Below are 26,172 nucleotides of genomic sequence, written 5' to 3' on the forward strand. Positions count from 1 at the left end.
TACCCGTGACCGCGTGCGTTTTCTCCGGGTGCTCTGGTTTCCTCCCACTCCAAAGACGTATAGGTTTGTAGGTTAATTGGCTTTGGTAAAAATGGTAAATTGTCCCTAGTGTGTAGGATAGTGCGAGTGTACGGGAATCACCGGTCGGTGTGTTCTTGGTGGGCCAAAGGGCCTGTTTCCGCGCTGTATCTCTAAACTAAACTAAGCACTTTTGGCTAATTGCAGCACCAAGTTCTGGGGTCTAAGCTGTGATTTGATCACGCAAGCTTAACCAGAGTTGTGGAAAGATATGTGAAGACCAGGAAATGACTGAAAAATAGCTCTCAAGCTACTTTGACTGAATGAAGTCACGGGAATGGAAAAGTGATTAAAATTGATGTTTACATTTAAAAATGTTAAGATGCCAATTTACTCTTGCACATTCCAAAGAGCTAACTGTTGGATGTTATTGGGAAAACATGATCTTGCTCCTATCTTTCTTGCCCAATGTACCCTGTGCTCAGAGTGGAGGAGGGAACACAGAAAAATGGGCAGCAGCGCAAACAATTCTTTAAAAAAAAATTCAATGTATCAGTGCTGCAGCATTATCTCCAAGAGACAGGACGCTATTTTATGCAGGGGTTCCAATGACAGGTTTTGACCCAAAACGTCGACAATTCCTTTCCCTCCGCCGATGTTCCTCGACTCGCTGAATTCCACGAGCAGTTTGGCTTTTGCCCTGTTTCCAGCATCTGCAATCTAGTATGTCTTCATGCTAATGTATTTACCTGCTTTATTCTCGATAGCAGCCTGGAGTATTTTATCGCATGGAGTCATAACTCCTAGGTCAATTACTCTGGAATTAAAGTAAAAATATAAATTAAAAATGAATTCATAAATGATTCAGTGACAACCAGTTCAAGAATAGCTTCTTCCCAACAATTAACAATCTCACAAACACTGCACAACACTAACCTCAGCTATGAACTGTGAGCTGTATTTGATTGCACTAAATACTTTGTTTTTTTTGCATGAGTTGGGGTTATTCATTCTTTTTTTTTGTTTTACGTATTATCTATGTGCATTGTCTTTTATGTTGCTGCACGTAAGAATTTCATTTTTCTTTTGTTGGTACATAAGACAATTAAACGCTCTTGACGGTGAGCCATAGAATCTGTGTTCACCTTTAGGGAATGATGTTCAGTTTTAGTTCCGTCTACTTTATTATTGTCATGTGTACTGAGGAACAGTGAAAAGCTTTTCTTTGCATGCTATCCAGTCAAAGATGACTATACATGAATACAATCAAGCCGTCCACTGTACGCAGATAAAGGTGCGACATTTAATGCAAGATAAAGTCCAATTAAAGATAGTTCAAAGATCTCCAATGAGATAGATTGTAGGTCAGGACCGTTCTCTAGTTCACTTGCCAGATAACAGCTGGGAGGAAACTGTCCCTGAATCTGGAGATACGCGTTTTCACACTTCTGTACGCTTGCCTGATGGGCGAGGGTAAAAGAGGGAGTGTCGGGTGTGAGACCTGTGCGGCCTTGCCGAGGCAGTGTGATGTGTAGATGGAGTCAATGAAAGGACATTGCTTTGCATGATTACCAGCACATTCCTATAGCAACGTCCTGAAGTTGAGATGATGTTCTTCCAATACCATTTTTCTTTGACTTTCAAGTAGTCATAACGAGGACAAACCGAAAATGTGAGGAAGCAAGATAACAAATTTGTTTACCGGTAATTATTGCAGCCCAGCACCACCCGAACAATATTCTTGCCAATGTCGTGAACATCTCCCTTTACAGTGGCTAACACAATGGTCCCTTGGTATGGGTTCTGCAAAAGAACAAAACCCTTTGATTAACTGCATTTGAAATGAAATACTAGGATCATATGATTGCCTTAGTTTTTACCATAAAATAATATATATGCAATCTTAATTCAAAGAAAGACAGAAGGCAAACAAGTTAATCCAAAATCTTCACACAGGACACAAGTTTTGAGAAATGGAGCAACATGGAGACACGAGGAACCGTACACGCTGGAATCTTCAGCAAAACACAAAATGCAGGGATTCGGGTCAGGACCCTCCTTCTGACTCACTTCATCAGTCTGAAGAAGGCTCCCGACCTGAAATGTCACCTGTGCTGCAGATCTGAGATCGTGTTACCATTCTGGTGTCTCAGTTATAAAATGGTAGCTGAACTCAAAGAGTCAAAATCATATTTTTTTGTCATAGTCATACCACACTAAACAGGCCCTTAAGCCCATTAATCCATTATGACCAAGATGCCCCATCTCAGCTAGTCTCATTTGCCGAGTTTTACCCACATCCCTTAAATCCTTTCCTCGCCATGTACCTGTCCAAGTGTATTTTAAATGCTGTTGTAGTATCCACCTCAACTACGTCCTCTGGCAGTTTGTTCCATTTGCTCACCTGCAAATGTTGCCCCGCAGATTTTTATGAAATCTTTCCCCTTTCACCTTAAACAGATGAGCTTTTGTTTCTCATTGCCCTACCCTGGAGAACTTTTAAAATAATTAAATAACACCATCTTCTGTGTGCAATTTAAGATGAACTGGCTTTTCCAGTAATACCTAGATCCCAAAAGGGTATAAACAAAAGAAAAAAATTGTTCTGACTCCAGTTATAGAAACAAGGACTTACAATTTCTTTGAAATGGCCTGGCTGCATCAGCAGTTCCTCTCTCTCCTGCTCCATGAAAGGGATCAGATATTTCACAGCTTTCTTCATTACGCGAGCAGATTTAATGACCTGATGGCACAAAGTAAATTTTATTTACAGGACATTGAGAAACAAGAGTGCAGATTTGCGGTTCAATATTTAAAATAACTAAATATTTAAAATAACTTCATACAGATTCAGTAAACTCGCAATTACGTAAACAATTCTGTACTCATTCCTGAGTGCAATCAAGGCAGTTTGTAATTTCCACAACACTGTACGATCAAGTTTACATCGAAAACAAACCGATAATATCGGCGGTCCTTACCCAGAAGACTGGGTGCTGCAGAAAGTGTTCCAAAGGTGAGACTGAACTCAAGCTGGCAATGGAGGCGTGCTTACCCAGAAGGCCACGTGCTGCAGAAAGTACCCCGGATGCAGCCGGATGCCATCGAGACAGTTAATACTCTCAATGATGGACACAAAGTGCTGGAGTAGCTCAGTGCACCACGCAGCATCTCTGGAATATATGGACGGGCGACGTTTCGGGTCAAGACCCTTCTTCAGAATTAGTGAGTTATGGGGGATGGGGGTGATGATTCCAAGTTACTTAAATTCGGACTTATGTGAGGGTTCACAGATCGTAACCCTTACGTGAGTCGGGGAGCACCTGTACCCCAAAATGATCAAAATACTTTGTCATTTGCGTTGGCAAATACATTTTGCCTTTTAATAGAACAACAAAATGGATCCCGGTCTTACCTGTGGTAGAAACATCTTTCCTGCTCCGAACAAATCCCCCACAGCTTTCATCCCATTCATCAGAGGTCCTTCGACTACATGCAAGGGCCTAGGGTAACTGTGCAGATCGGCTTTTGCTTCTGCTGTATCTTCTACGACATATTTTTCTATACCCTACAGGGTGATGACAGAATGTCAACTCTTGCGGCAAACATAAGCAAAAATGACAGTGAGGAAGATGGACGCACTCGAGCCTTTACCTTAATGAGGGCATATTCGAGACGTTCCTCAACAGTTCCATTCCTCCATTCGTCAGTAGTTACTGCTGCTTTTCCACCTTTGGCATGATTCTACAAGATGTTGGATATGCTTTAGTTTGTTACACTGTAATGGGCAAAATTAAATGTACCACATGCAGAAGCTATGATATAATTTTCACTAAGTCAGTAGGCAGAAAATTACCTTGATTAGATTTTCATTTGGGAAACTTGTAAATCCCTTGATTAGCACGGGAAAACTAATTTGTTCCAGTGGTGCCAGATTAATTAAGAATAAAAGTATTTTCAGTGTGTTTGTATGAGTAGGATTTTTGTGATGCTTCCTACGATGGAATACTGGAAGCTCTGAACTCTAATGCCCAATTCACACATTTCTGCTACACTGCAGAGTGGCTCTTAAATTGAGACCGGAGGAGACATAGCAAATGAAGCTACTGGGAACTCAACCTCCCCAATCACAGCTTTGAATTTGAATTTCTAAGCCTCACATTAAAATGTGTTCATGGCATTGTCTTCCCCTATCACTATAACCTCTACCAGCTTTTCTGTAAACATTGCCTCTTACAAAGTTTATGAAACATTTAGGCAGGTACATGGATAGGATAGGTATTGAGGGATATGGGCCAAATGCAGGCAGGTGTAGATGAGAGCATGTTGGTCAGCGTGGGCAAAGGGCCCCATTTCCACGCTGCATGACTCTATGACATCCTTATTCCTGTTCTCCATAAACATCAGCCACACATTCAGCTGCCAAAGCAACAAATTTGAATTCCCATCCTAAGTTTCACCCCCTACTGAGCAGCCTCTGTAAAATAATAACTTCTGTAAACCACTTTTAACCATCCTTCTGCTCCCATTTCTCTCAGTTTTTGTTTGATTACATCTCCAAAACTACAAAATATATATTTTTAAAGATTACATGCATACAAGTTTTATTACAGGGAAGTATGCAATATCAAAATGTATACCATTACCTTGTGATTTAAAACATAGAATGTAGAACTGTACAGCACAAGAACAGGCCTTTCGGCTCACAATGTCTGTACCAAACATGATGCCATGACCAACATTATCTACCTGCACATAATCCTCCATTCCCTGTATGTCCATATGCATAATAAAACTGGGAAAAAGCACACTTAGGTTTTGCCAGCACCATTCAATGGTTTTTATTCCAAAGCTACCAGTAAATGTCCATACCTGTGCATAACACAGCAATTTCTCAGTAGCTTCAGGGTCTTTGTTCCAGATCAGATTCTCACACAACTCCAGCAGTTCTTTGTCAATATCATCATAAACAGGCAGGTTTCCTGCATTCACAATTCCCATATCCATCCCTGCCTACGGAAAGACATATTACAAAAATGTTGCGGTGGATGAGGAGTGAAAGATTTACGATAACAATACAAGTACATAGAGTACCACCCATTTGTTATATAGTCACGGGTAGACAGGGTGATGAAGATGGTGTTTGTCACAAACAGACACAAAGTGGTAGAGTAACTCCGCGAGTCAAGCAGCAACCCTGGAAAACAAGAATAGGTGACGTTTCGGGTCAGGACCCTTCTTCCAATCGATTTTAAGGGTTCCATCCAGAAATGCCACCTATCCATGTTCTCCATAGATGCTACTTGAAGTGTTGAGTTACTTCAGTACTTTGTGTCCTTTTGTGTAAACCAGCATTTGCAGTTCCTTGATTCTACAAGGTGCTTGGGAGGCTTGTCTTCATTGGTCCGGTATTGAATACAGGAGTTGGGATGTCAATGTACTGCTGTACAAGATAATTGGCAGGCCACATTCTAAAGTATAGATCTTTGGTTACACTGATGTCATTAATTTGGAAACGGGTGCAAATTGGATTCACGAGGATGTTACTGGGTCTGTGGGCGTTTGAGTTATAAGGGAGGCAAGGATAGGTTGGGTATTTTTTTCCGTAGCCTAGGGCATAGGAGGCTGAAGGGTGATGATGTATAAAAACATGAGGGTATAGATGCATACATGGAAAGTGCGGCCAGAGGAAGTGGAAGAGGCAGGTATAATAATAATATTTCAAATACAATTGGACAGCAAAGTTGCAGCAAAGATTTCATTGTTCCATTCCAAGCACATGACAATTAAACGCGCTTGAATCCAGACCACTTTCACCTTAAACTATGCCCTTGGAGTTTGAAACTCCAACAACATGAAAAAAGATTACATCAACCTTGTCTATGCCTCTTGTAATTTGATACACCTCCATCTGGTCACCCCTCAGCCTCCTTTGCTCCAGTGAAAACAAATATAGCTTATTCAAGATACAAAGTGTGTGTCAGGCAGAATCTCTGGAGAACGCAGATATGTGCCCTTTTGGGTCGGGACACTTCTTCAGAATCTGAAGAAGGGATCCGATCTAAAACATCACCTATCCATGTTCTCCAAAGAAGCTGCTTGACCCGCTGAGTTACTCCAGCACTATATGTATGCAAAAACAAAGAATTTCACTGTACCTAGGTACATGTGACAATAAAGTATAATTGAAGCATTGTGCCTTGTTCTGTAAATCAGCATCTGTAGTTTCTTATGTCCCTAGTTATTTCATTCTCTCCCCTAACCGAAATCCCTTTAATCCTGGCAACATTCTGGTGACCCTACTCTGCATTCTCTCCAAAAATGATGTAGTTGAAAGAGTATTCATAAATATTAGCTTTGTACCTTTATAGCATGGTAAAGGAATACGCTGTGTATGGCCTCTCGGATTACCTCCATTCCACGAAATGCGAAGGACAGATTTGAAAGACCTCCACTTACTCTGGCTCCAGGCAATGCTCCCTTTATGAAAAAAGCCATGAGCAAATCAAGATAAAATACAAGAGAAAGTGATTGGATTTATTACAAAGAAAGAATGATATACTGTGAGCACTTTTAATTCATATCGACTCACAATGAACGTATAGACTGAGAAATACAAGATTTAGACAAGACAGAAGGGATAACGTAGCATCAAGGATGGATAGTTGCAAGTGACTCAAAGACTGGAAATTAATGGAATATATATCCAGCTTCTTCATCTCCTTAAAGGGAAGATAAAAAACAATAGAATTAAACCTAAAATACAAATAACTACTTGCACACTGGAAAAAGACAGTCAAAGTAAAGCAAATGCTCAGAAGTGATAGGAGCAGAATTAGGCCATTGGGCCCATCAACTCTACTCCGCCATTCAAACATGACTGACCTATCTTTCCCTCTCAAACCCTTTCCTCTGCCTTCTCCCCATAACCCCTGAAACCCGTACTAATCAAGAATCGATCAATCTCCGCCTTAATAAATATCCATTGACTTGGCCTCCACAGCCGTCTGTGTCATTATTGAAATTGTAAACTCCTGGCACCAACTTGATTTTTTACAGCTCCATACAAGACTGTGGAATTATTTGCAATGACTTATTTGGGTTCAGGAAATAAATAATAAAAAGGATTATTTTAATGATTTTTAATGTTCTTATATCACTTAAATATTTGCCAGCGTTCAAATGTAGAGCACCACTAAACATCAAGTAATATCTTAATTCCAGGAGTACGATACTGGTGTTGCATGCTTCAGAGCTGAAGGCTTCAGAATTTCTCCCAAAGTCTCAATGTACACAGATCAACACAACCTTTATCTGATTTGTGTGTAAGTCCAGACCAGTCAATGACGTTTCTGTTAAAATAATTAGTATTATGCTAAAGGTCCAGCATATTGTGCATCTAAATTGTAACGCTGCTGCTGTTGCTAGTGGCAGATTGATGAAAATGTCAAAATATTCAGATTTTAATAAAAGTTTTAGAAAAATCTCATTTATAATATTTCCTTAATATGAAATAGCAGTACTTTTAAAAATCAACACATTTTGCTCCTATATTCTGATAAACTATTTTTCAATTATATCTATGTTAATTTATTTCAAAATGTGTCAGGCTGCATTGTGCAGCGTAGGTGTTTCCATTTTAATTGTTTTATACACATACTTTCCTGGAAATACGATTATTATCCCCATCAGCCGTAAAGATGAAAGGAAAATTATGTAAATCCTTCAGCAACACAATTTGCAACTCTAATCCTTTTGTCTCACATCTTCTGTGTGTTTGTCTCTGTCCTTTCTCCACCCATCTGCCAACCAAAATCGCCCCTCACCTGCGTTCACCTGTGACTAGTCTTGAGAAACTCGCATTGAATTCTCCAATTTTAGGTAACTAATTATCTTCCCTCTCCCCTTTTTTCCCCTCCTCTCTTTGTGCCCCACCTGGACTTGCGCCCATTTCATCACTTCTACCCCCTAACTTCCAGCTACATTCCTTTCTCTGGCTTCACAATTCACACCTCTTCTATCCTTATCACAAGCCTTCTGTCCAACCATTTTCCTACAAAAACCCTCCCTCACCTGTGTTCACCTGTAACCTGCCATGCTCTGTCCTGCCCTTCCACTCTTCTAGCTTTCTTTCCTCCCACCCCTACAATCAGTCTGAAGTGTTCCGACCTGAAACGTCACCTATCCATGCTCTCCAGGGATGCTGGAGGACCCGTTGAGTTCCTCCAGCATTTTGTCTCTTTCTTTGGTAAACCAGCATCTTCAGTTCCTTGTTTCCATAGGTGAAAGTAATCATTCATCTCCTTATGCCCTATTCAGTTCCTCGTGGTGATTTGAGGTGGAGCTATGCTTTCATGCATAGACTTACCTTCATAATTGAAGTCGCTTTGATGAAATTTACAGCATGGAGATTGTGCTCCTCCAATCCAGTTCCAATAGTGAGTATATTTGGATCAAATATGATATCACTGGGGTTAAATTTGACTTTGTTCACAAGCAAGTAATACGCTCTAGTGCACACTGCCACTTTGGATTCAATATCGGTCGCCTGAACAAGATAACAGAAGGTTCAGAATCTGCGAGCACATTCCAATAGTTCCTTAAACACACACACAACTTATGAATGCTCAACTCCAGCCTTCATTCAGGAGGCTTGCAAAAATAAATGAATGAAGAAATTCATGAAAGATGCAGCTAAAAAAAATAATCAAGTGATTCGTGCAAACATTTTTATCTGTGCATTTGCCAACGCAATAGCCCACAGAACTTGCAGACTTGAGTTGTTGCAGTGCTGGTTGCTTGGAAGAATGAGATCCTAAGGCCACTCCATTGCAGCCGCAGTTTAAGAGGATGTTGCGGAGAATTAGGATAAAGGGGGTGAGGAGGAAGGATGTAAAGCTCTTGTGTGTCTGGAAGCAGCATATGGGATTGATTAACCCGATCAACCAATGACGTTACTGGAATCATGTCTTATGTCAGGCAAATGTCAAAAGTGTGAAGTGAATTCCACTGAGAAATGCCCGGGCCAATTTGCCGATTGACCTAATGAGATCTGACATAGGCAAAGTTGCTTTGATGGCAATTCACACATGAAAAGCTTCAGTGGATCAGTTTCTGGGAGATACTCAATGACCAGATGACATCTAGTGGCAAAACCTCACTCTTACAACAAACCAACAGAAGGGTCTTGACCCAAAACATCACCTATCCATGTGTTCCAGAGATGCTGCCTGACCTGCTGAGTTACTCCAGCACTTTGTGTCCAACTTGGGTCAAAAGTGAGCAAATGGGACTAGCTACGGGCGGCACGGTGGCGTAGCAGTAGAGCTATTGCCCTACAGCGCCAGAGACCCGGGTTTGATCCTGACTAGGGGTGCTTGTCTGTTTGGAGTTCGTACATTCTCCCCATGACCTACATGGGCTTTCTCCGAGGTCTTCGGTTTCCTCCCACACTCCAAAGATATACAGGTTTGTAGGTTAATTGGCTTGGTATACATGTGAATTGACCCTAGTGTGTAGGATAGTGTTAGTGTGCGGGGATCGCTGGTCGGTGCTGACTTGATGGGCTGAAGGGACTGTTTCCGCGCTGTATCACTAAACTAATCTAAAAAGATGGGCGCCATGGATGTGTTGGGACAAAATGCATGTTTCTGTGCTGTTTGACTGACTCTATAACATTAAGATCCATGCAAAGGCTGTTGGACAATACAGCAAGAAAACAATAACCAGTTCTTTGTTTTATCCAACTCACTTACCTGTCCTTTCTCATCAAATGCCATTATCACAACAGCAGCTCCAAACTGTTTAATTATACGTGCTTTCTCCAGAAAGTCTTCCTCTCCTTCCTTCAAACTGATACTATTAACAAGGCATTTGCCCTGGCAACACCTCAAACCTGCTTCAATCACACTGAACTTTGAAGAATCTATACAAACTGGGACCTTAAAGAGAAAAAACAAAGAAGTGCTTGCGGTTCAAAGATGATCAGTTTAGTTTAGTTTATTGTTACCTGTACCGAGGTACAGGGGAAAGCTTTTTTGTTGCGTGCTATCCAATCAGCGAAATGATTGCAATCAAGCCGTCAACAGTGTACAGATACAGGATAAAGGGAATAACGTTTAGGGCAAGATAAAGTCCAGTTAAGTACGAAAAAACATAGTCCAAGGTCTCCAAAGTGTATTAATACTAGACATTTGGAGTATTATGTGCAGTCTACGTCGCCACACTATAGGACGTTTATGGAGTCTTTGCAGCGAGCACAGGAGAAGTTGCACCAAGATATTGGAGACAGAAGGAATAATAGATGCTGGAATCATATGTACAGATGGAATGTTAGATGGCAAAAGTGCAATGAAAAGTGCAGAACAAAAGTACAGATTCTGGTTTAAAAAAAGACACAAAGTGCTGGAGGAACTCAGCGGGTCTGGCAGCATCTGTAGTGGGAATGGACAAGCAATGTTTTAGGTCAGGACCCTCGTCTCCACAAGTGCTACTTGACCCGCTAAGTTACTCCAGCACTTCATGTTTTGTTCACCAATATAGTGATAAGGATTATTATCTCTCAAGCACCAGAAGCTGAAGTGATAGAGGATAAATATAATTATATAGATAGGGTAGATAGTATTTTCCCAGGATGGAAATGTCGTGCTAGATGGCACAGGTTGAGGTGAGAGGAAGAAATTTTTTAAAGGAGTTGTTCGAAACAAGTATTTTTCCACAGCGTGGTAGATGCCAGGGGAGGCAGTAGAAGCAGATATGATGGAGACTCAGAAGGATCCCGACCCGAAACATCACCTATCCATATCCACCAGGGATGCTGCCTGACCCGCTGAGTTATTCCAGCACTGTGTGCCTTTTTAAGACAGCAATGTTGAAGAGGCAGTTAAACAGACATATGAACAGGTAGAGAATAGAGATATACAGACCCTGTGCAGTCAGGTAAGTAAGTTTAGTTAGGCGTCATGGTCAGCACAGACTTGGTGGGCAAACTGCACTACAAGACTTGTTCAACCAGCTGTCACTCTCTGATATTGCTTCCGCTATCACACGCACATTGCTTTTAGACAATTACTGTACTGACCTTGGCAATATCTGGTTCCGTTGATACAAGGTTACAAAATCTGATCATCGCACTCTTGCCATCTAACATTCCATCATCCATGTTGATATCCAGGATTTGAGCTCCCTTATTGACTTGGATCTTGGCTATATTCAAGGCTTCCTACAGTCAGATTGAAATGACAGAATAATAGGCCTTTCAACATCACTCAGTTCAGTTTAGTTTAGAGATACAGCGCGGAAACAGGCCTTCGGCCCACCAAGACCGCAACAACTAGCGATCCCCACATAGTAACACCATCGTACACACACAAGGGACAATATTACATTAATACCAAGCCAAGCCAATTAACATACTTGTGCGTCATTGGAGTCATCTCGGAGGAAACCCATGCGGTCACGGGGAGAACATACAAACTCCGTACAGACAGGACCCGTAGTCGGGATCGATCCCGTGTCTCTGGCACCACAAGCGCTGTAATGGGCCTGTCCCACTTAGGCGATTTTTCAGCGGACTGCCAGCGACAGTCGCCTGAAAAACCGGGAACTGGAACGGCGACAGTCAGATTGGAACACACACACACACAAACACTTCGCAAAGGCAGGGGCCAGGGCAAGCGGGGGAGTGCTGTCTGAAATTCACAAGATACAAAGCCAAGGTGATACAGACACACACCGCGATGAACAGGAAGGTTATCGCTGCAATTAAGACGGCTAGCACAGTGTACGGTAAGTCCTTTAAAAGAGGGAAGAAGCGGGGAGAAGGAGGGAGAAGGAGTGGAGACAACTTTTAAGAAGCCAGACAACTTTTAATAAGCCAGAGATACACAGCTGTGAAGTTCGGTGGACATTTAACATTATCCTTGGTTCTGGAAACTCCTGCTTACGTTTTTTTCCCCCAATGAGCCAATGAAAATGACCGGTCAGCAAAGGCGATTAACTAAAACTACCTACAACTACCTCGACTGCCCATAACTACATGGCGACCCCACTACAACTGCACCTACGACTACAGGATTATCGATTTTATCCATGGCGACCAATTTTTGGTCAGCATGTTGAAAATTTTGTGGCAACCATACTGAGGCCGCAACTAGTTCCCAGAATGCGGGAACTCCTCACGACCATGAAGAAGACTCACCAGAGACCATCAGCGAACATGTGGCGAGCGCAGTCTCCTACACTCGCCTAAAAAGTCGCCTAAGTGGGACAGGCCCATAAGGCAGCAACTCTACTGCTGTGCCACTATGCCGCCCACAAAGTCAGAAAGTACCATAATTCACAGTTTACATTCAACCAACTCTGAGGTGCTGATGACTTAGCACTGTCGAAAAGGGCAAGTATTCTTCCGAGTAACATTTTTTAATTGTGTAGGAAGGAACTGCAGATGCTGGTTTGTACCGAAGATAGACATAAAGTGCTGGAGTAACTCAGAGGGTCAGGCAGCATCTTTAGAGAAAAAGAACGCGTGACATTTCAGGTCGGAACGCTTCTTTAAACTAAAGAAGGGGTCTGACCCAAAAGGATACCCATCCTTTTTCTACAGAAATGCTGCCTGACTCGCTGAGTTACACCAGCATTTTGTGTCTATCTTCAGTTTTAAATTGTGTTATTTCAAAAGTCTTTCCTTGAAAGACAATAGACAATAGGTGCAGGAGTAGGCCATTCGGCCCCTCGAGCCAGCACTGCCATTCAATGTGATCATAGCTGATCATCCCCAATCAGTACCCCTGTTCCTGCCTTCTCCCCATATCTCCTGACTCTGCTATCTCTAAGAGCCCTATCTAGCTCTCTCATGAAAGTATCCAGAGAACCAGCCTCCACCGCCTTCTGTGGCAGAGAATTCCACACTCACAACTCTCTGTGAGAAAAAGTGCTTTCTCGTCTCCGTTCTAAATGGCTTACCCCTTATTCTTAAACTGCGGCTCCTGGTTCTGGACTCCCCCAACATCGGGAACATGTTTCCTGCCTCTAGCGTGTCCAAACCCTTAATAATCTTATGTTTCAATAAGATCCCCTCTCATCTTTCTAAACTCCAGAGTATACAAGCCCAGCCGCTCCCTCAGCATATGACAGTCCCGCCATCCCGGGAATTAACCTTGTAAACCTACGCTGTACTCCCTCAATAGAAAGAATGTCCTTCCTCAAATTAAGGGACCAAATCTGCACACAATACTCCAGGTGTGGTCTCACTTGGGCCCTATGCACCTGCAGAAGGATCTCTTTGCTCCTATACTCAACTCCTCTTGTTATGAAGGCCAACATGCTATTCGCTTTCTTCACTGCCTGCTGTACCTGCATGCTTACTTTCATTGACTGATGAACAAGGACGCCCAGATCCCGTTGTACTTCCCCTTTTCCTAACTTGACACCATTAAGATAGTAATCTGCCTTTCTGTTTTTGCTACCAAAGTGGATAACCTCACATTTATCCGCATTAAACTGCATCTGCCATGCATCTACCCACTCACCCAACCTGTCCAAGTCACCCTGCATTATCATAGCATCCTCCTCACAGTTCACACTGCCACCCAGCTTTGTGTCATCTGCAAATTTACTAATGTTACTTTGAATCCCTTCATCTAAATCATTGATGTATATTGTAAATAGCTGTGGTCCCAGCACCGAGCCTTGCGATATATACCCCACTAGTCACTGCCTGCCATTCTGAAAGGGACACGTTAATCCCTACTCTTTGTTTCCTGTCTGCCAACCAATTTTCTATCTTCTAATTTTCTATATTCTAAGACAAAGATGCAGACCAATATGGTGATGAAACCCATCAATTTCACATCTGCTTGTCACAATATCAAGCATGTTAGGAGCGTGTTCAGAGCACAAGGTTATGTCAGCACCTTTACTCCGACATCTCTTAATGCAATGGCATCGCTTCCTCCTATATCGAAAAACATTTACGGGAGAACTTGCCAAATCCTCTTGGACTCCAGTTCCTAAAACAGCACAGGAGCAGGCCTTTCGGCTCACAATGTCTATGCCAACCATGAAGACAATTTAAACTGCATATTTCTGTAAGTGGTCTACATGTCTCAAGTTCTTCTTGTTTGTGCGCCTGTCTAAATATCTCTTAAACATCACTATTGTATCTACTTCCACCACTTCTCCTGGCAGCAGGTCCTAGGCATCTACCACTGTAAAAAAAACTTCCCACTAAATCTCCTTTAAACTTTACCCATCTCACCTTAAAGCTGTGTCCTCTGGTAGAAGACATTTATACCTTGGGATAAAGACCGACTCAGACTGTCTATGCCTCAAATCACCTTTAAACTTCCACTCTCTCACCTTAAACATATGCCTACATGTACTTGACAATTATACCCTGGGGAAGAGACTAACTGCCTACCCTGCCTGCCGATATCTCTCGTAATATATATACTTTTATCAGGTTGCCCCTCAACCTCCCACACTCCATGGAAAACAATTGAAGTTTGTGCAACCTTTTCCTGTAGCAAGTATTCTCTAAACCACACAACATTCTCTTCTCCACAGTCCAAAGTCTCCACATCCTTTCTGTAATGAACAGAACTGCATACAATCTCCAAATGTGTCCTAACCAAAGTCTTGCACAGCATCAACAGTCCTTGTACTCAACACGCTGTCCGAAGAAGGCAAGCATGCCATATGCTTTCTTTACAACGCTATCCATTTGTGTTGCCATTTACAAGGAGCAATGGACTTGCAAAACGTATGACCTTTGCGGCTAGAAGAGCAGAAACATAAAACATACAAGTATCACCTAAAAATCACACTCTAAGACATGCTATGCTAACTTGGAAAATGATCACCATACCTCCTCCATTAATGGATTACAATGCTAAAACTGATAACAGCAACACGAGAGTACCTTTATCACAATTATTGGACACATTAAAGAAGGGCAATATATCCCTTCCTCAATATACCTATCCAATGATATATGTACCGTGATATAATTTTAATAAATTGGTATTAACCAACAATATGATCCCTTAAAGTGGGATTTATGCATAAACTTCCTTCCTCTTGCGACAAAGGTGTCAAATTCCAAGTACGGAACATTTCTCAGTTTTTGAGGCATTTATGGACTTACAAAAATATGACATTTGAAAATAGAACGACACTTTACCTCATAATTATCTTCCATGATAAGTTTAGCAAACTTTCGGGATCCTGCCACGTTACAACGCTCTCCAATGTTAACAAAGTTGGTGTATGGGCCAATTCTGAAAGGCTCAAGACCTAAACAAAACAAAATATAAATACAACAGCCACTTGCTATGCAGCACAATGTTGATCAAAATAGACAGACATGCTGGAGAAACTCAGCAGGCGAGGCAGCATCTATGGAGCGAAGGAAATAGGCAACTTTTCGGGTCAAAACCCTTTTCAACCCTTTTTCTGAAGAAGAGTTTCGACCCGAAACGTTGCCTATTTCCTTCACTCCATAGATGCTGCCTCATCCACTGAGTTTCTCCAGCATTTTTGTCTACCTTCGATTTTCCAGCATCTGCAGTTCCTTCTTAAACATTGATCTAATAGAATGGTTTAGGTTTATTATTGTCACATGGACTGAGGTACAGGGAAACGCTTTGTTGTGCATGCCAACTAAACAGATGAAATACACCATACATAGATACAATCAGTTCAAACTCAAGTACAATAGATAGAGCAATCAATAGATAAAGATAGTGCAGAATAAAGCATTGTAGCACATCAGTTCCTTCGACAAAGTCCAATGTCCTCAATGGGCTAAAGGTGAATTGAACAGTACCCTAGCTTGTGGAAGGACCATTCAAAAGCCTTCTCAAACATAGAAGTTGTTTCAGAGTCCGGTGGGGTGCACTTTCAAGCTTCTGTACTATAAAGACGTATCTATTATAAATGCAGAATGTGTGCAATTAATGTAAGTTGATGGCATTCACAAATTATAGGCACAGCATCTTTATGATTTCACCACAAAATTCTGGGTGCACATTTCAACGTAGTATCCTACAACTAACAGCGACATGTGCCTCAGCAGTAGGTATAAAAATTGCATGAGGCACCTGCATAAAACATACTTTCTCCATTTTCTTCAAACAATAGCATTATAAACTCTAATTACAATATTTATCTCACTGTTTGCAATATGTGGTTTATTCAACTTGACAGCAACTCAGAATCATACATCTCAAAAGCAATCAAGTGTAGGCAACATATATCAGCCTTGCCAGATGCAGAGATTTAAAAAGTTCCACAACAGAGAGATAAGGCAAGAAAACTGTTTATCAAAGGTGGCATAGTGGGACAGCTGGTAAAGCTGCTGCCTCATAGCGCCAGAGAGGCTCAATCCTGACCTCGGGAATTTGCATATTCTCACTGTGACCACGTAGGTTTACTCCGGGTGCTCCGGTTTCCTCCCATATTCCAAAGGCATGTGGGTTTGTAGGTTAATTGGCTTCTGTAAATTGCCCCTAGTGTGTAGGGAGTGGATGCGAAAGTGGGAGAACATAGACATAGACTTCACTCAATGGACAGGAACAACTCAAATAGATGGAGGCAGGGGTAGGAGAAATAACTCAAAAGAGCATTTGAAAGTTTCAATACATCTGAGAAACTTTTAGAGTCAAGAGACCAAGACAATGGCTCAGTTGGACACAAGATTCAAAGATGGGGGAACACATCTGACAGCAAAGAGTTCCAGAAGAAAATTGGAAAATTTGAAAAGGATTTGCATGGCAGAGAGAGCAGACAGTTATTTGCTCAGAGGAAGGGTTTAGGTTAGCTTGGATGAACCAATGAACTATTATAAACAATCTCCATCAATTTTTGATGCTTGATACAATTTCTAAAAATTTGTATCAAATGACTAAAATCAATGGAGACTTATTTTATTACTTTACTTTTATGTTAATTTTCAAACATTTATCATATATTAGTATGAGGTTTGCCTTGTCCATTTTTCTTTCTAAAGATTTTTCATTTTGGTGTTAACAATTGCCAATAAATTGATTTGGAGGGGGGAAAAAAAAATCAATCGTAGGTTTTTCAACAGCCAATCTGCAGGAACATTATTTTAATGATATTTCCTAAATTGAGAGGTAAATTCCCCAGATATATGTTGAGACAGACCTCATCCCAAAAATGTGAACCTCAATTATATGTGGCATAATAGCGCAGCGGTAGAGTTGCTGCCTCACAGTGTCAGAGACCGAGGTTCGATCCTGACCATGAGTGGTGTCTGTACGGAGTTTGAACGTTCTCCCTGTGACTGCACGAGTTTTCTCTGGGTGCTCCAGTTATCTCCCACACTCCAAAGACGTTCAGGTTTATAGATTAATTGGCTTCTGTAAATTGTATATTGTCCCTAGTATGAAGGATAGTGCTAGTGTATGGGGTGACCGCTAGTCGGCATGGGCACGGTGGGCCGAAAGGCCTCTTTCTGCACCGTGTCTCTAAAGTCTATAGGAAACAAGCCGATGTGACCATCAACCACCAATTTGCACTATTCCTACACTAATCGAATCCAACTTTATTTTCTCCACATTGTCATCAATTTCTCCCAGAATTTACCGCTCATTTACTCGCTACGGGCAATTTACAGAAGCCAATGAACCTATCAATTATACATCTTTGGGATGTGGGGGGGAAACTAGAGTACTCGGAGGAAACCCAAGGAAGAACGTGCAGATTCCACACAGCCAGTACCCAAGGTCAGGATTGAAATCATGTCTCTGGTTTTGTCATGTTTTTAAAAAAACAAGCGGCTCTGTTTTAAAAAAAAATACTTCAATTATTTTAATCAAAACTTTTGTGGTATTTGAATTGGTCCAGTTGTGGAGCAATGAGGAAAAGGGTTGATTCCAGGATGTATCCGTCCATCCTTTACCTGTAAGAGACTGTAGGAGGATCTGAGTGATATAAAATTATGAGAGACACAAAAAGGGTACAATCAGAATCTTTTTCCCCAGGATGTAAAATGAAATCTAGAATTGAAAGAAGATAGAGAGGACAAGTTTTATTTTTACACAGTGGGGAGAAGAAGCCTGAACCGCGCAGCTAGGGATGGTATCTGCATGAAGTACAATAGTGATATTTAAGAGTCTTTTGGATAGGCATATAAATATGCAGTGAATGGGAGTTGGTCTTGATATCATGTTCGGTGTTGGCATTGTGGGCTGAAGGGCCTGTTCTTGTCCTGTAGAGTTCTACACTCTATGCTCTATCCAAGAGCAACACAAATTGGAGTTATCGGCAGATGTATTAATCTACTTACCGGAAAGCAGCAAGAAGTCTTCAAAAACATGAGGATGAGGAGGAATCCTTGGCCTACATTTCTGGACTGCTTCTGCTATTGCCCTAAAAATACAACAAAGTGAAAACATTAAGTAGTCAAGATAATTCAAATCACAAACCTAATATAGCACAGATATAACCAGTTGGAACACTAAGAAGTTTGGGTTTATGGTTTACACAAACTTTCTACCAGAAATTGTAACGTTTCAAAGACTCAATGAACTGCAGATGCTGGAATCTTGAGCCACAAAGTGCTGGAGGAACTCAGCAGGAGAGGAATGGAGTGAATGGAGAGGCAACGTTTCGGATCGGCTACTGAAATGTAGCCTGACCTGCTGAGTTTCTCCAGAACTGTTTTATAATGTCTGAAGAAGGGTTTCGGCCCGAAACGTTGCCTATTTCCTTCGCTCCATAGATGCTGCTGCACCCGCTGAGTTTCTCCAGCTTTTTTTGTGTACCTTATAATGTCTCTCGTTTGGCTGGTTTTCAGCTAATTATTGTCTTACTACTGCAAAAGGCTTCACATCATCTTCTATTGCTTAAATGACACACTCACCATTTTAATCCCCATAAAATACTGAGGTAAGTCCTCCTTACTATCCAAAAGCAAAAAAAACAGCATTTTCAAATCCGAATTAAAATCTGAAAATGCTGGAGTCATTCACATTACATGCAAGAAGGGAACAGAATTAACATTTTATATGTTTCAATAAAAAGTTAACAATATAATACATTACTATTTTCTTTGGAATGGAGATTAGGGAGATTCATTTGAAAAATGTAAAATTAAGGGAAGCCTAACTGAATTAAAGAGAAACAACCTAGTTCTATTTGCAGAGAATCAGGTGGAAATGCTGTCTGACCTACTGAGTATCTGTTTATATTACATTATTAATTATTTCTACAATTTAGAACATGGAACAGTATAGCACATGAACAGACCTTATGGCCCACAATGACTGCACCAAACATAATGCCAAGATCAGTTCTTATCTCCCCACAGATAATCCATATCCCTCCATTCCCTGCATATATGTGTGCCTCTCCAAATGGTTCTTAAATGCCACAATCGTATCTGCCTCAATCACCACCCCAACAGCATAAAAGAGGTTGCTCATCACATTGCCTTTAAACTTTGCCCCCCTCACCTTAATTCTTTGCCCGCTACTATTTGATTTTTACACCCTGGGGAAAAGGTTCTGACTGTCTATACTATGTATGCCTCTCATAATTTTATATACTTCCATCAGGTTTTCGCTCAACCTCCATGTGTTCCAGAGAGAACAATCCAAGAATGTCCAATCTCTTCCTGTAGCTAATATCCTTTAATCCATTATGGTAAACCTCTTCTGCGCACTTTCCAAAGCCTCCACATCTTCCTGTAATGGGGCGACTAGAACTGCACGCAATACTCCAAAAGCGGCCGAACCAAAGTCCCATATTTATAACTTGATGACAGGCATCACAAAACGATGCCATGCAAAAGGACGTCACACTCTGAAAATCTTTCTGTGGATATACCAGTGAGAGAAAGAAAACTGACTTTCATCCATTTTGACATATTTCGTGAGGAGTACCCAATCTCTTTTAATTTGATTGGCAAATACTTGGTGCGAGTGTCAAAGGTTATGGGGAGAAGGCAGGAGAATTGGGTTGAGAGGGAAAGATAGATCAGCCATGATTGAATGGCGGAGTAGACTCGATGGGCCGAATGGCCTACTGCTGCACCTATGACTTATGAACATGAATTTCAGCATGTTTTTAAACTGATTGCAAAATTTAAAATAAATACCGTATATGAGCTGGAGTAGTTCCACAGCAACCTCCGACGATGTTCACTAGCCCATCCATGGCAAATTCCTGAAACAGGTGATCAAAAGAACCAGATTTGTCTTCCAATTTTACATTCTATATTCAAAATGAAAGTTCAAAAGCGGATGCACGGATTTTTCTTCTGGCTGACGACTCTTGAACCAGGGCTCCTCATTTTAGAATAAGGGATAGGCCATTTAGAACCGAGAGAAATAAAAACTTTTCCTGGAGAGTGACAAATTGCTAGAATTCTGGGGGAATTCCAGAGTGGTGTGGAGGCTCGAATACTGAGTTTGTTCCAGAGATCAACTTATTTATAGATATCAGGGGAATCAAGGAATGTGGGGGTGTAGGGCAGGAAAATGACACTGACGTTGGAAGTCAGCTTTGATCCTGATGAATGATGGGAGCTTGTATAAAGGACAAAAAGATCTATTCCCAATTATTCCCACATTCTAATCCATACAATTATGAAATAATGCATTTGAGTAGGGCAAACAAGGCAGAGAATACACAATAAATGTGTATTATTGTACTACATAGAGCATCAGAGAGATCTTGGACTAAGATGCGCTTTCAAAAGGGCTGTAACTAAGGTGTGTATGAAGGCTTCTGCAATATCTGCCTTTATCAGCTGAAGCACAGTAAGCAGGAACAGGCAGGTCATGCTGGAATTGCGTAAAAAATACTGCACAGTTCTTCGAAATACACTGCAGAAAGGATATGGTAGCACAAGAGTGCAGGAGAAGTTAACAAAGATGTTGGCAGGACTGGAGAATCATAGTTAAAAGAGGATAGGATGGGGTGTTTTCTTTTGAACATAGGATACTATTGGGAGATTTAATTGAGATGTAAAAAATTAAGAGAAAGAAAGATGAGGAGGAATTTCTTTGGTCTTTCAGAGGGTTTGAATCTGTGGAATTCATTCCCACGGACGGCTGTGGAGGCCAAGTCAATGGATAATTTTAAGGCGGAGATTGACAGATTCTTGATTAGTAAGGGTGTCAGGGGTTATGGGAGAAGGCAGGAGAATGGAGTTGAGAGGGAAAGATAGATCAGTCATGATTGAACGGTGGAGTACACTTGATGGGCCGAATGGCCTAATTATGCTCCTAGTACTTATAAAGCAATCGCCTTCCAGCCTATGCCTGCATGCCCAAAGAAAATTGAAAAATGATGTTTTGTTCTCATCATCATTCTTAGGCATGCACTTGGCAAGAAAACAGGCAAGTTTCAATTCAAACACCAGTGATGTCTATAATTATCTACATTGCCACATGTGTGTGTTACATCTGTGCAGGAGAACAGACTGAGAAGGAGATATAATGGTGGGAGAGACTTACACATGCGAATACAAGCAGTTAGATTTCAGATGATGTGCAATACCTTCAGGTGTTTTGACATGATTCCGGGTGTTTCGTCATAGCCTCCAAATGAATTTGGAAGTCCTGGAGTTAAACAAAAATGGAGATACAATAGACTCTACATTTTTCCGTTGAACTTTTCCTACATGTGGCAAGTTGTTGAAAAAACCTCATCATTTTCCAACAGTCTCCATTTGCATGACTACTCTAATTAGGAGAACAGATGTTTGATTATTATTTAAAGCAGAGATAAACAGGTAAAGGGGGTGGAGATTACCATGGGTAGTCTATAATATGATGCTGACATTACAATCATATAAGCCATAATTTTATTAAATGGCACAGCATACTTGAGAACCCATTCACCTCCTCCTGTTCTTAGTCCTATTCATTTCCGAGAAACAAAGAACTGCAGATGCTAGTTAATACACAATACCACACAAAGTGCTGGAGTAACTCGGCAGGTCAGGCAACATTTCTGGAGAATATGGATAGATGACGTTTCAGTTAGAGACCCTTCTTCTGTCTGAAGAAGGGTCCTGACCCGAAACGTCGCTATCCATGTTCTCCGGAGATGTTGCCTGACCTGTTGAGTTATTCCATCACTTTGTGACCATTCATTTTCTCTTAGTGGGACCCAATTGCTCATATTGGTTGGCACATACACCAGTCTAAAAAAAAAAACCAGCTTAAAAGAAATCTATTGGTTGCAAGATTGCCTGAAAACATACATGCATGAATTCTATTTTTCCCTACATTTCTCCAACTGACCCAATCAACCTCATGTCCCAATGGTGAACAGGGACTTGTCAAAGACATGAGGAACTGTGAATGCTGGTTTAAAAAAAAGACACAATGCGCTGGAGTAATTCAGGGGACAGGCAACAACTCTGGAGAAAATGGATAGGTGACATTTTGGGTCAGAATCTTCTTAAGACTGATTATGGTTAGGAAGGGGCAGAGAAAGAGGATGGGTGGTGGAGAAAGCTGGAGCTGGGAGCAGGACAAGATGTGTAGGGAGGAACTGCAGACGGGGGGTTTAAAATGAAGACAGACACAAAAGTCTGGAGTAACTCAGCGGGTCAGGAAGCATCTTTGGAGAAAAGGAACAGGTGAGGTTTCAGGCCGAGACCCTTCTTCAGACAAATGGAGCAGGACAAGGTGGATTCAGGTGGATTTTTTTTGATAGAATTTTTCCCAACACTGAAAAACTATTTGAGCTAATGATTCAGAATGAAAGCACCCCACAACATTGAGGGTGTGAGGCTACGTACAATACGTATTTATGCTGACATCACTAACATTTGCTAATTGTTATCCTGCTTCTTTGATGCTGATTTCTCAGAAACTGTATTAAAAGCCATACTAACCTGCATTAGGGTAGCATAATACATAGGCGGGTGTGCATCTTCCAATTGCTTCTATGAATGGTCTCATTTCCACAGCTCCCAGAGCACAATTTAATCCTATGCTGGGAGGAAAATATTGCATTTATGTAAGGTAAATCATTTATAATTTCTTCAGAAAATACAGCCTTCAATCCCTGCCTAAGCTGAAAGAAAAAAATGTTTTCTGGTTTTTACTCTGCCTTTTCACAAGGGAATTCATAAATAAATCTCAATTATGCATGCTAGTCTGGAACGTCAACAGTCATGACTGCAGATAAAAAGAATGTGATGATCGATGGTATTAATCAAGGCTACGTCTTTAAAGTGGGGAAAGATTCTGGAAGAATTGGGTATTGATATTTCTTTATTATTATCATGTGTACCAAGGTGCATTGAAAGGCTTTAGTTTGCATCCTATCCCATTAAATCAGATCATACTATACATGAGCACAACCAAGTCATGCACAAGTACAACAGGCATTGCAAAAAGAAAAATAGCAGATTGCACAATATAGTTTACAGCATTGTAGTGCTACAGTTTCAGAGAAAAAGTCCAATGTTCGCAATGAAGTAGGTTGTAAGATCGGTATAAAAACGTTAATTTATGGGAGGACTGTTCAATAATATAACAATAGGAAGAAACTGTTCCTGAGTCCAGAACATTTATTTTGACGCTAAATACCAATGAAACCATCTCATCTGAAGCACTATAACCGGTATAGGTGAGAATTAACCACAGTTGGCATAACGGGATTATCATCTGCTCAAGAAGCTAGAAATTGCAGGCATGCAGGATGCAAAGCAAATCAATGGCGTCATTTAGCTGCACAAATAGCTACAACATGCACATAAGTGGACAATTTCAAATTCACAGCTGCTTGCTACGGACAATGTAGAGAATAATAACTCATTATTTGTGGAAGATCTAAAATCTGTTAATAATTGCTCGTCACCAATCAGAAAGCAAATTGAGAAAGCTGTTTAAATGGATGCAAAGGTTAAGGAAATGAATGAACTATTATTAGATTAGATAGCCTTTTATTGTCATTCAGACCGAAGTCTGAACTACAAACACTGAATTCTATCTCACTGAAAGGAGGTTGGGCTAGGAAAAGGAAATCAATGAAAATTGTTTTGATTGATCATAAATAATGGGAAGTCAGTTGTAAATTTTTGATATTTATGCTGATGACAATTTATGAGGTCAAGACCATAAATACAGAAAGTATTGACTTCTTGACCATAAATACAGAAAGTACTAACTGTTGCAGATTTTAAAAGACATCAAATAAGTAAGAGTTCAGCAGTACCAATAGCTGGATATCAACTGATACATATTCAGGCAATACTTTCCAGCCAAACCTTCGTAACATTCCTTCAACCATTCCAGATAGTTTACAAAAAGAGGCTTATTAATGACAAAAACACTTGTCAAAGTTAACCCAAACAACAAGGTTGTACATAGTGAATTTAACAATCATTAAAATGGTACAAAGATAAATTTAATTTAGGTCGACCCCACAAGTTAAATCTATTTTGCATCATTTTAAGGATTATGTTAAATTTACGACTTTCAACCTTATTGTTTGGTTTAAACTTGACAAGTGGTTTTGATAGTATTACTGTTGCATAAAAGTCAATAGGTGTTGACACTGTATTGAGAGATCCCTATTACTGTAAAAGTGATCTAAAATTAAATTATAATGTTCATAAGTATTATTTAAAAAATGCGTATGTTGGATTCAAATCAGGTAGCACAAGTTGCACGGTTGCTGCACATTTAACATTGTGTGGCAGGTGCTTTGGATCATGTTATATGGGAAGTATTTGAAAGGCGAGCACAAACTACAAAAATAGAGCTCTAGTGCCATATATAGTCAAGAACACATTTCACCCAACTGCGTCTCTACAGAGGACTGCTGCTGCTGGTCAGATTGTTCAACTTGCCACTGAATCTTAGTTACTTGAACAATTATTTATTTCTGCACAGATTCTGCCTGATCTATGAGTAGTTTAATTTAGTTTATTATTGTCACGTGTACAGAGGTACAGTGAAAAGCTTTTTGCTGCATGCTGCCCAGTAAGTCCAATTAATGATAGCCAGAAGGTCTCCAAAGCAGCAGATGGTAGGTTAGGACTGCCCTCAAGTTGATGATAAAATGGTTCAGTAGCCTGATAACAGCTGGGATAACATACATCACTGAATGAGCTTTTACTCCACAACAAAAACCAATTCTGCTGTATTTCAGATGTAACATACTTACGAGCAGTGCAGTCACAAAAGCAGAGCTGCCAAGTTTTGTCAGAGCATTTCAGCATTCTAGTACCTGAAAATCTGTATTTTGCTGAGATCAGTATTTTTACGCGGTGCCATTTTGCTGAAAAAATTGTTTTTTTTAAATGTGCGGTCATACCCATGTAAGAGTACAAGAATGTGTAACTTTGCTACCAATTGACATGTCTTCTACGTACCTTACTTCTACAATGCATCTCTTTGTATACTGCTGTTTGAACGGCTGCTTCCTGCTTTTAGCACCAGATGATGATGTGGAAGCCATTTTGGAAGCATCCCTCTCCCTCCCTCGCTCTCTCTCCTTCCTTCCTCTTTCCCTCCCTCTCTCTCCCTCCCTCCCTCTCTCTCTCTTCCTCCCCCTCCCTCTTTCCCTCCCCCTCCCTCTTTCCCTCCACCTCCCTCTCTTCCTTCCACTCTCCCTCTCTTCCTCCCTTCTTCTTTCTTTTTTTCTCCCTCCCTCTCTTATTCCCTCCCTTCCTCCCACTCCCTCTCGCCCTCCTTCTCCCTCTCTCCCTCCCCTAACAGTCTGTGACCCACAGCGCTGTGGCCATAGCGTTAAGTGTAAAGCCCATAGCGCTATGTGTAAAGCGCTCCAGCTGGGGGCGCTATTTTTAGAACCCATAGCGCTGTTCGTTTAAATCCCCACGCGTTAAACTGACAGCGCTGTTTAAACCTGGAGCGGGACAGGCAGATCAAAGCTTACAAAAATAATCATCCAGATCTTGAAATTTAAAATACTAATAGATTTAATCTGCTATAACTTTTAGAGTTACAGAATTACTTTTTATATTCCTGCATTTTTTTCAGCAGCAAGATGAAACAGGAAGTCGGGCCGATTTAAAAAAAATCCGTATTTTACAAAGCAAATCCGTACATCCGTATTCTGATCGCAATTCTATACAAAATACGGAAAATCCATACTACTTGGCAGCTCTGCAAAAGGTACTGGGTAATCCAAGTTTCCTTT

General features: G+C 40.9%; 1 protein-coding gene across 2 annotated transcripts in view; it reads right to left on the reverse strand.

Annotated features, from left to right (window-relative positions):
* The window catches only part of mtr (5-methyltetrahydrofolate-homocysteine methyltransferase), a 67,772-nt gene that overhangs the window by 20,707 nt on the left and 20,893 nt on the right, over positions 1-26,172 (reverse strand). For both annotated transcript variants that reach the window (XM_033025445.1, XM_033025444.1), the window contains exons 9-23: positions 22,895-22,995; positions 21,547-21,608; positions 20,141-20,208; positions 18,329-18,411; positions 15,200-15,312; positions 11,099-11,239; positions 9,774-9,959; positions 8,387-8,566; positions 6,382-6,498; positions 4,891-5,031; positions 3,673-3,762; positions 3,434-3,586; positions 2,654-2,761; positions 1,721-1,821; positions 768-835 (exon numbers count right to left, since the gene is read on the reverse strand). In XM_033025445.1, coding sequence (XP_032881336.1) covers positions 768-835; positions 1,721-1,821; positions 2,654-2,761; positions 3,434-3,586; positions 3,673-3,762; positions 4,891-5,031; positions 6,382-6,498; positions 8,387-8,566; positions 9,774-9,959; positions 11,099-11,239; positions 15,200-15,312; positions 18,329-18,411; positions 20,141-20,208; positions 21,547-21,608; positions 22,895-22,995 — 1,712 coding nt within the window. The remainder of the gene's footprint in view (positions 1-767; positions 836-1,720; positions 1,822-2,653; positions 2,762-3,433; positions 3,587-3,672; positions 3,763-4,890; positions 5,032-6,381; positions 6,499-8,386; positions 8,567-9,773; positions 9,960-11,098; positions 11,240-15,199; positions 15,313-18,328; positions 18,412-20,140; positions 20,209-21,546; positions 21,609-22,894; positions 22,996-26,172) is intronic.

This window comes from Amblyraja radiata, chromosome 8 (genome assembly GCF_010909765.2).
Source record: "Amblyraja radiata isolate CabotCenter1 chromosome 8, sAmbRad1.1.pri, whole genome shotgun sequence".
Classification (NCBI taxonomy): Eukaryota; Metazoa; Chordata; class Chondrichthyes; order Rajiformes; family Rajidae; genus Amblyraja; species Amblyraja radiata.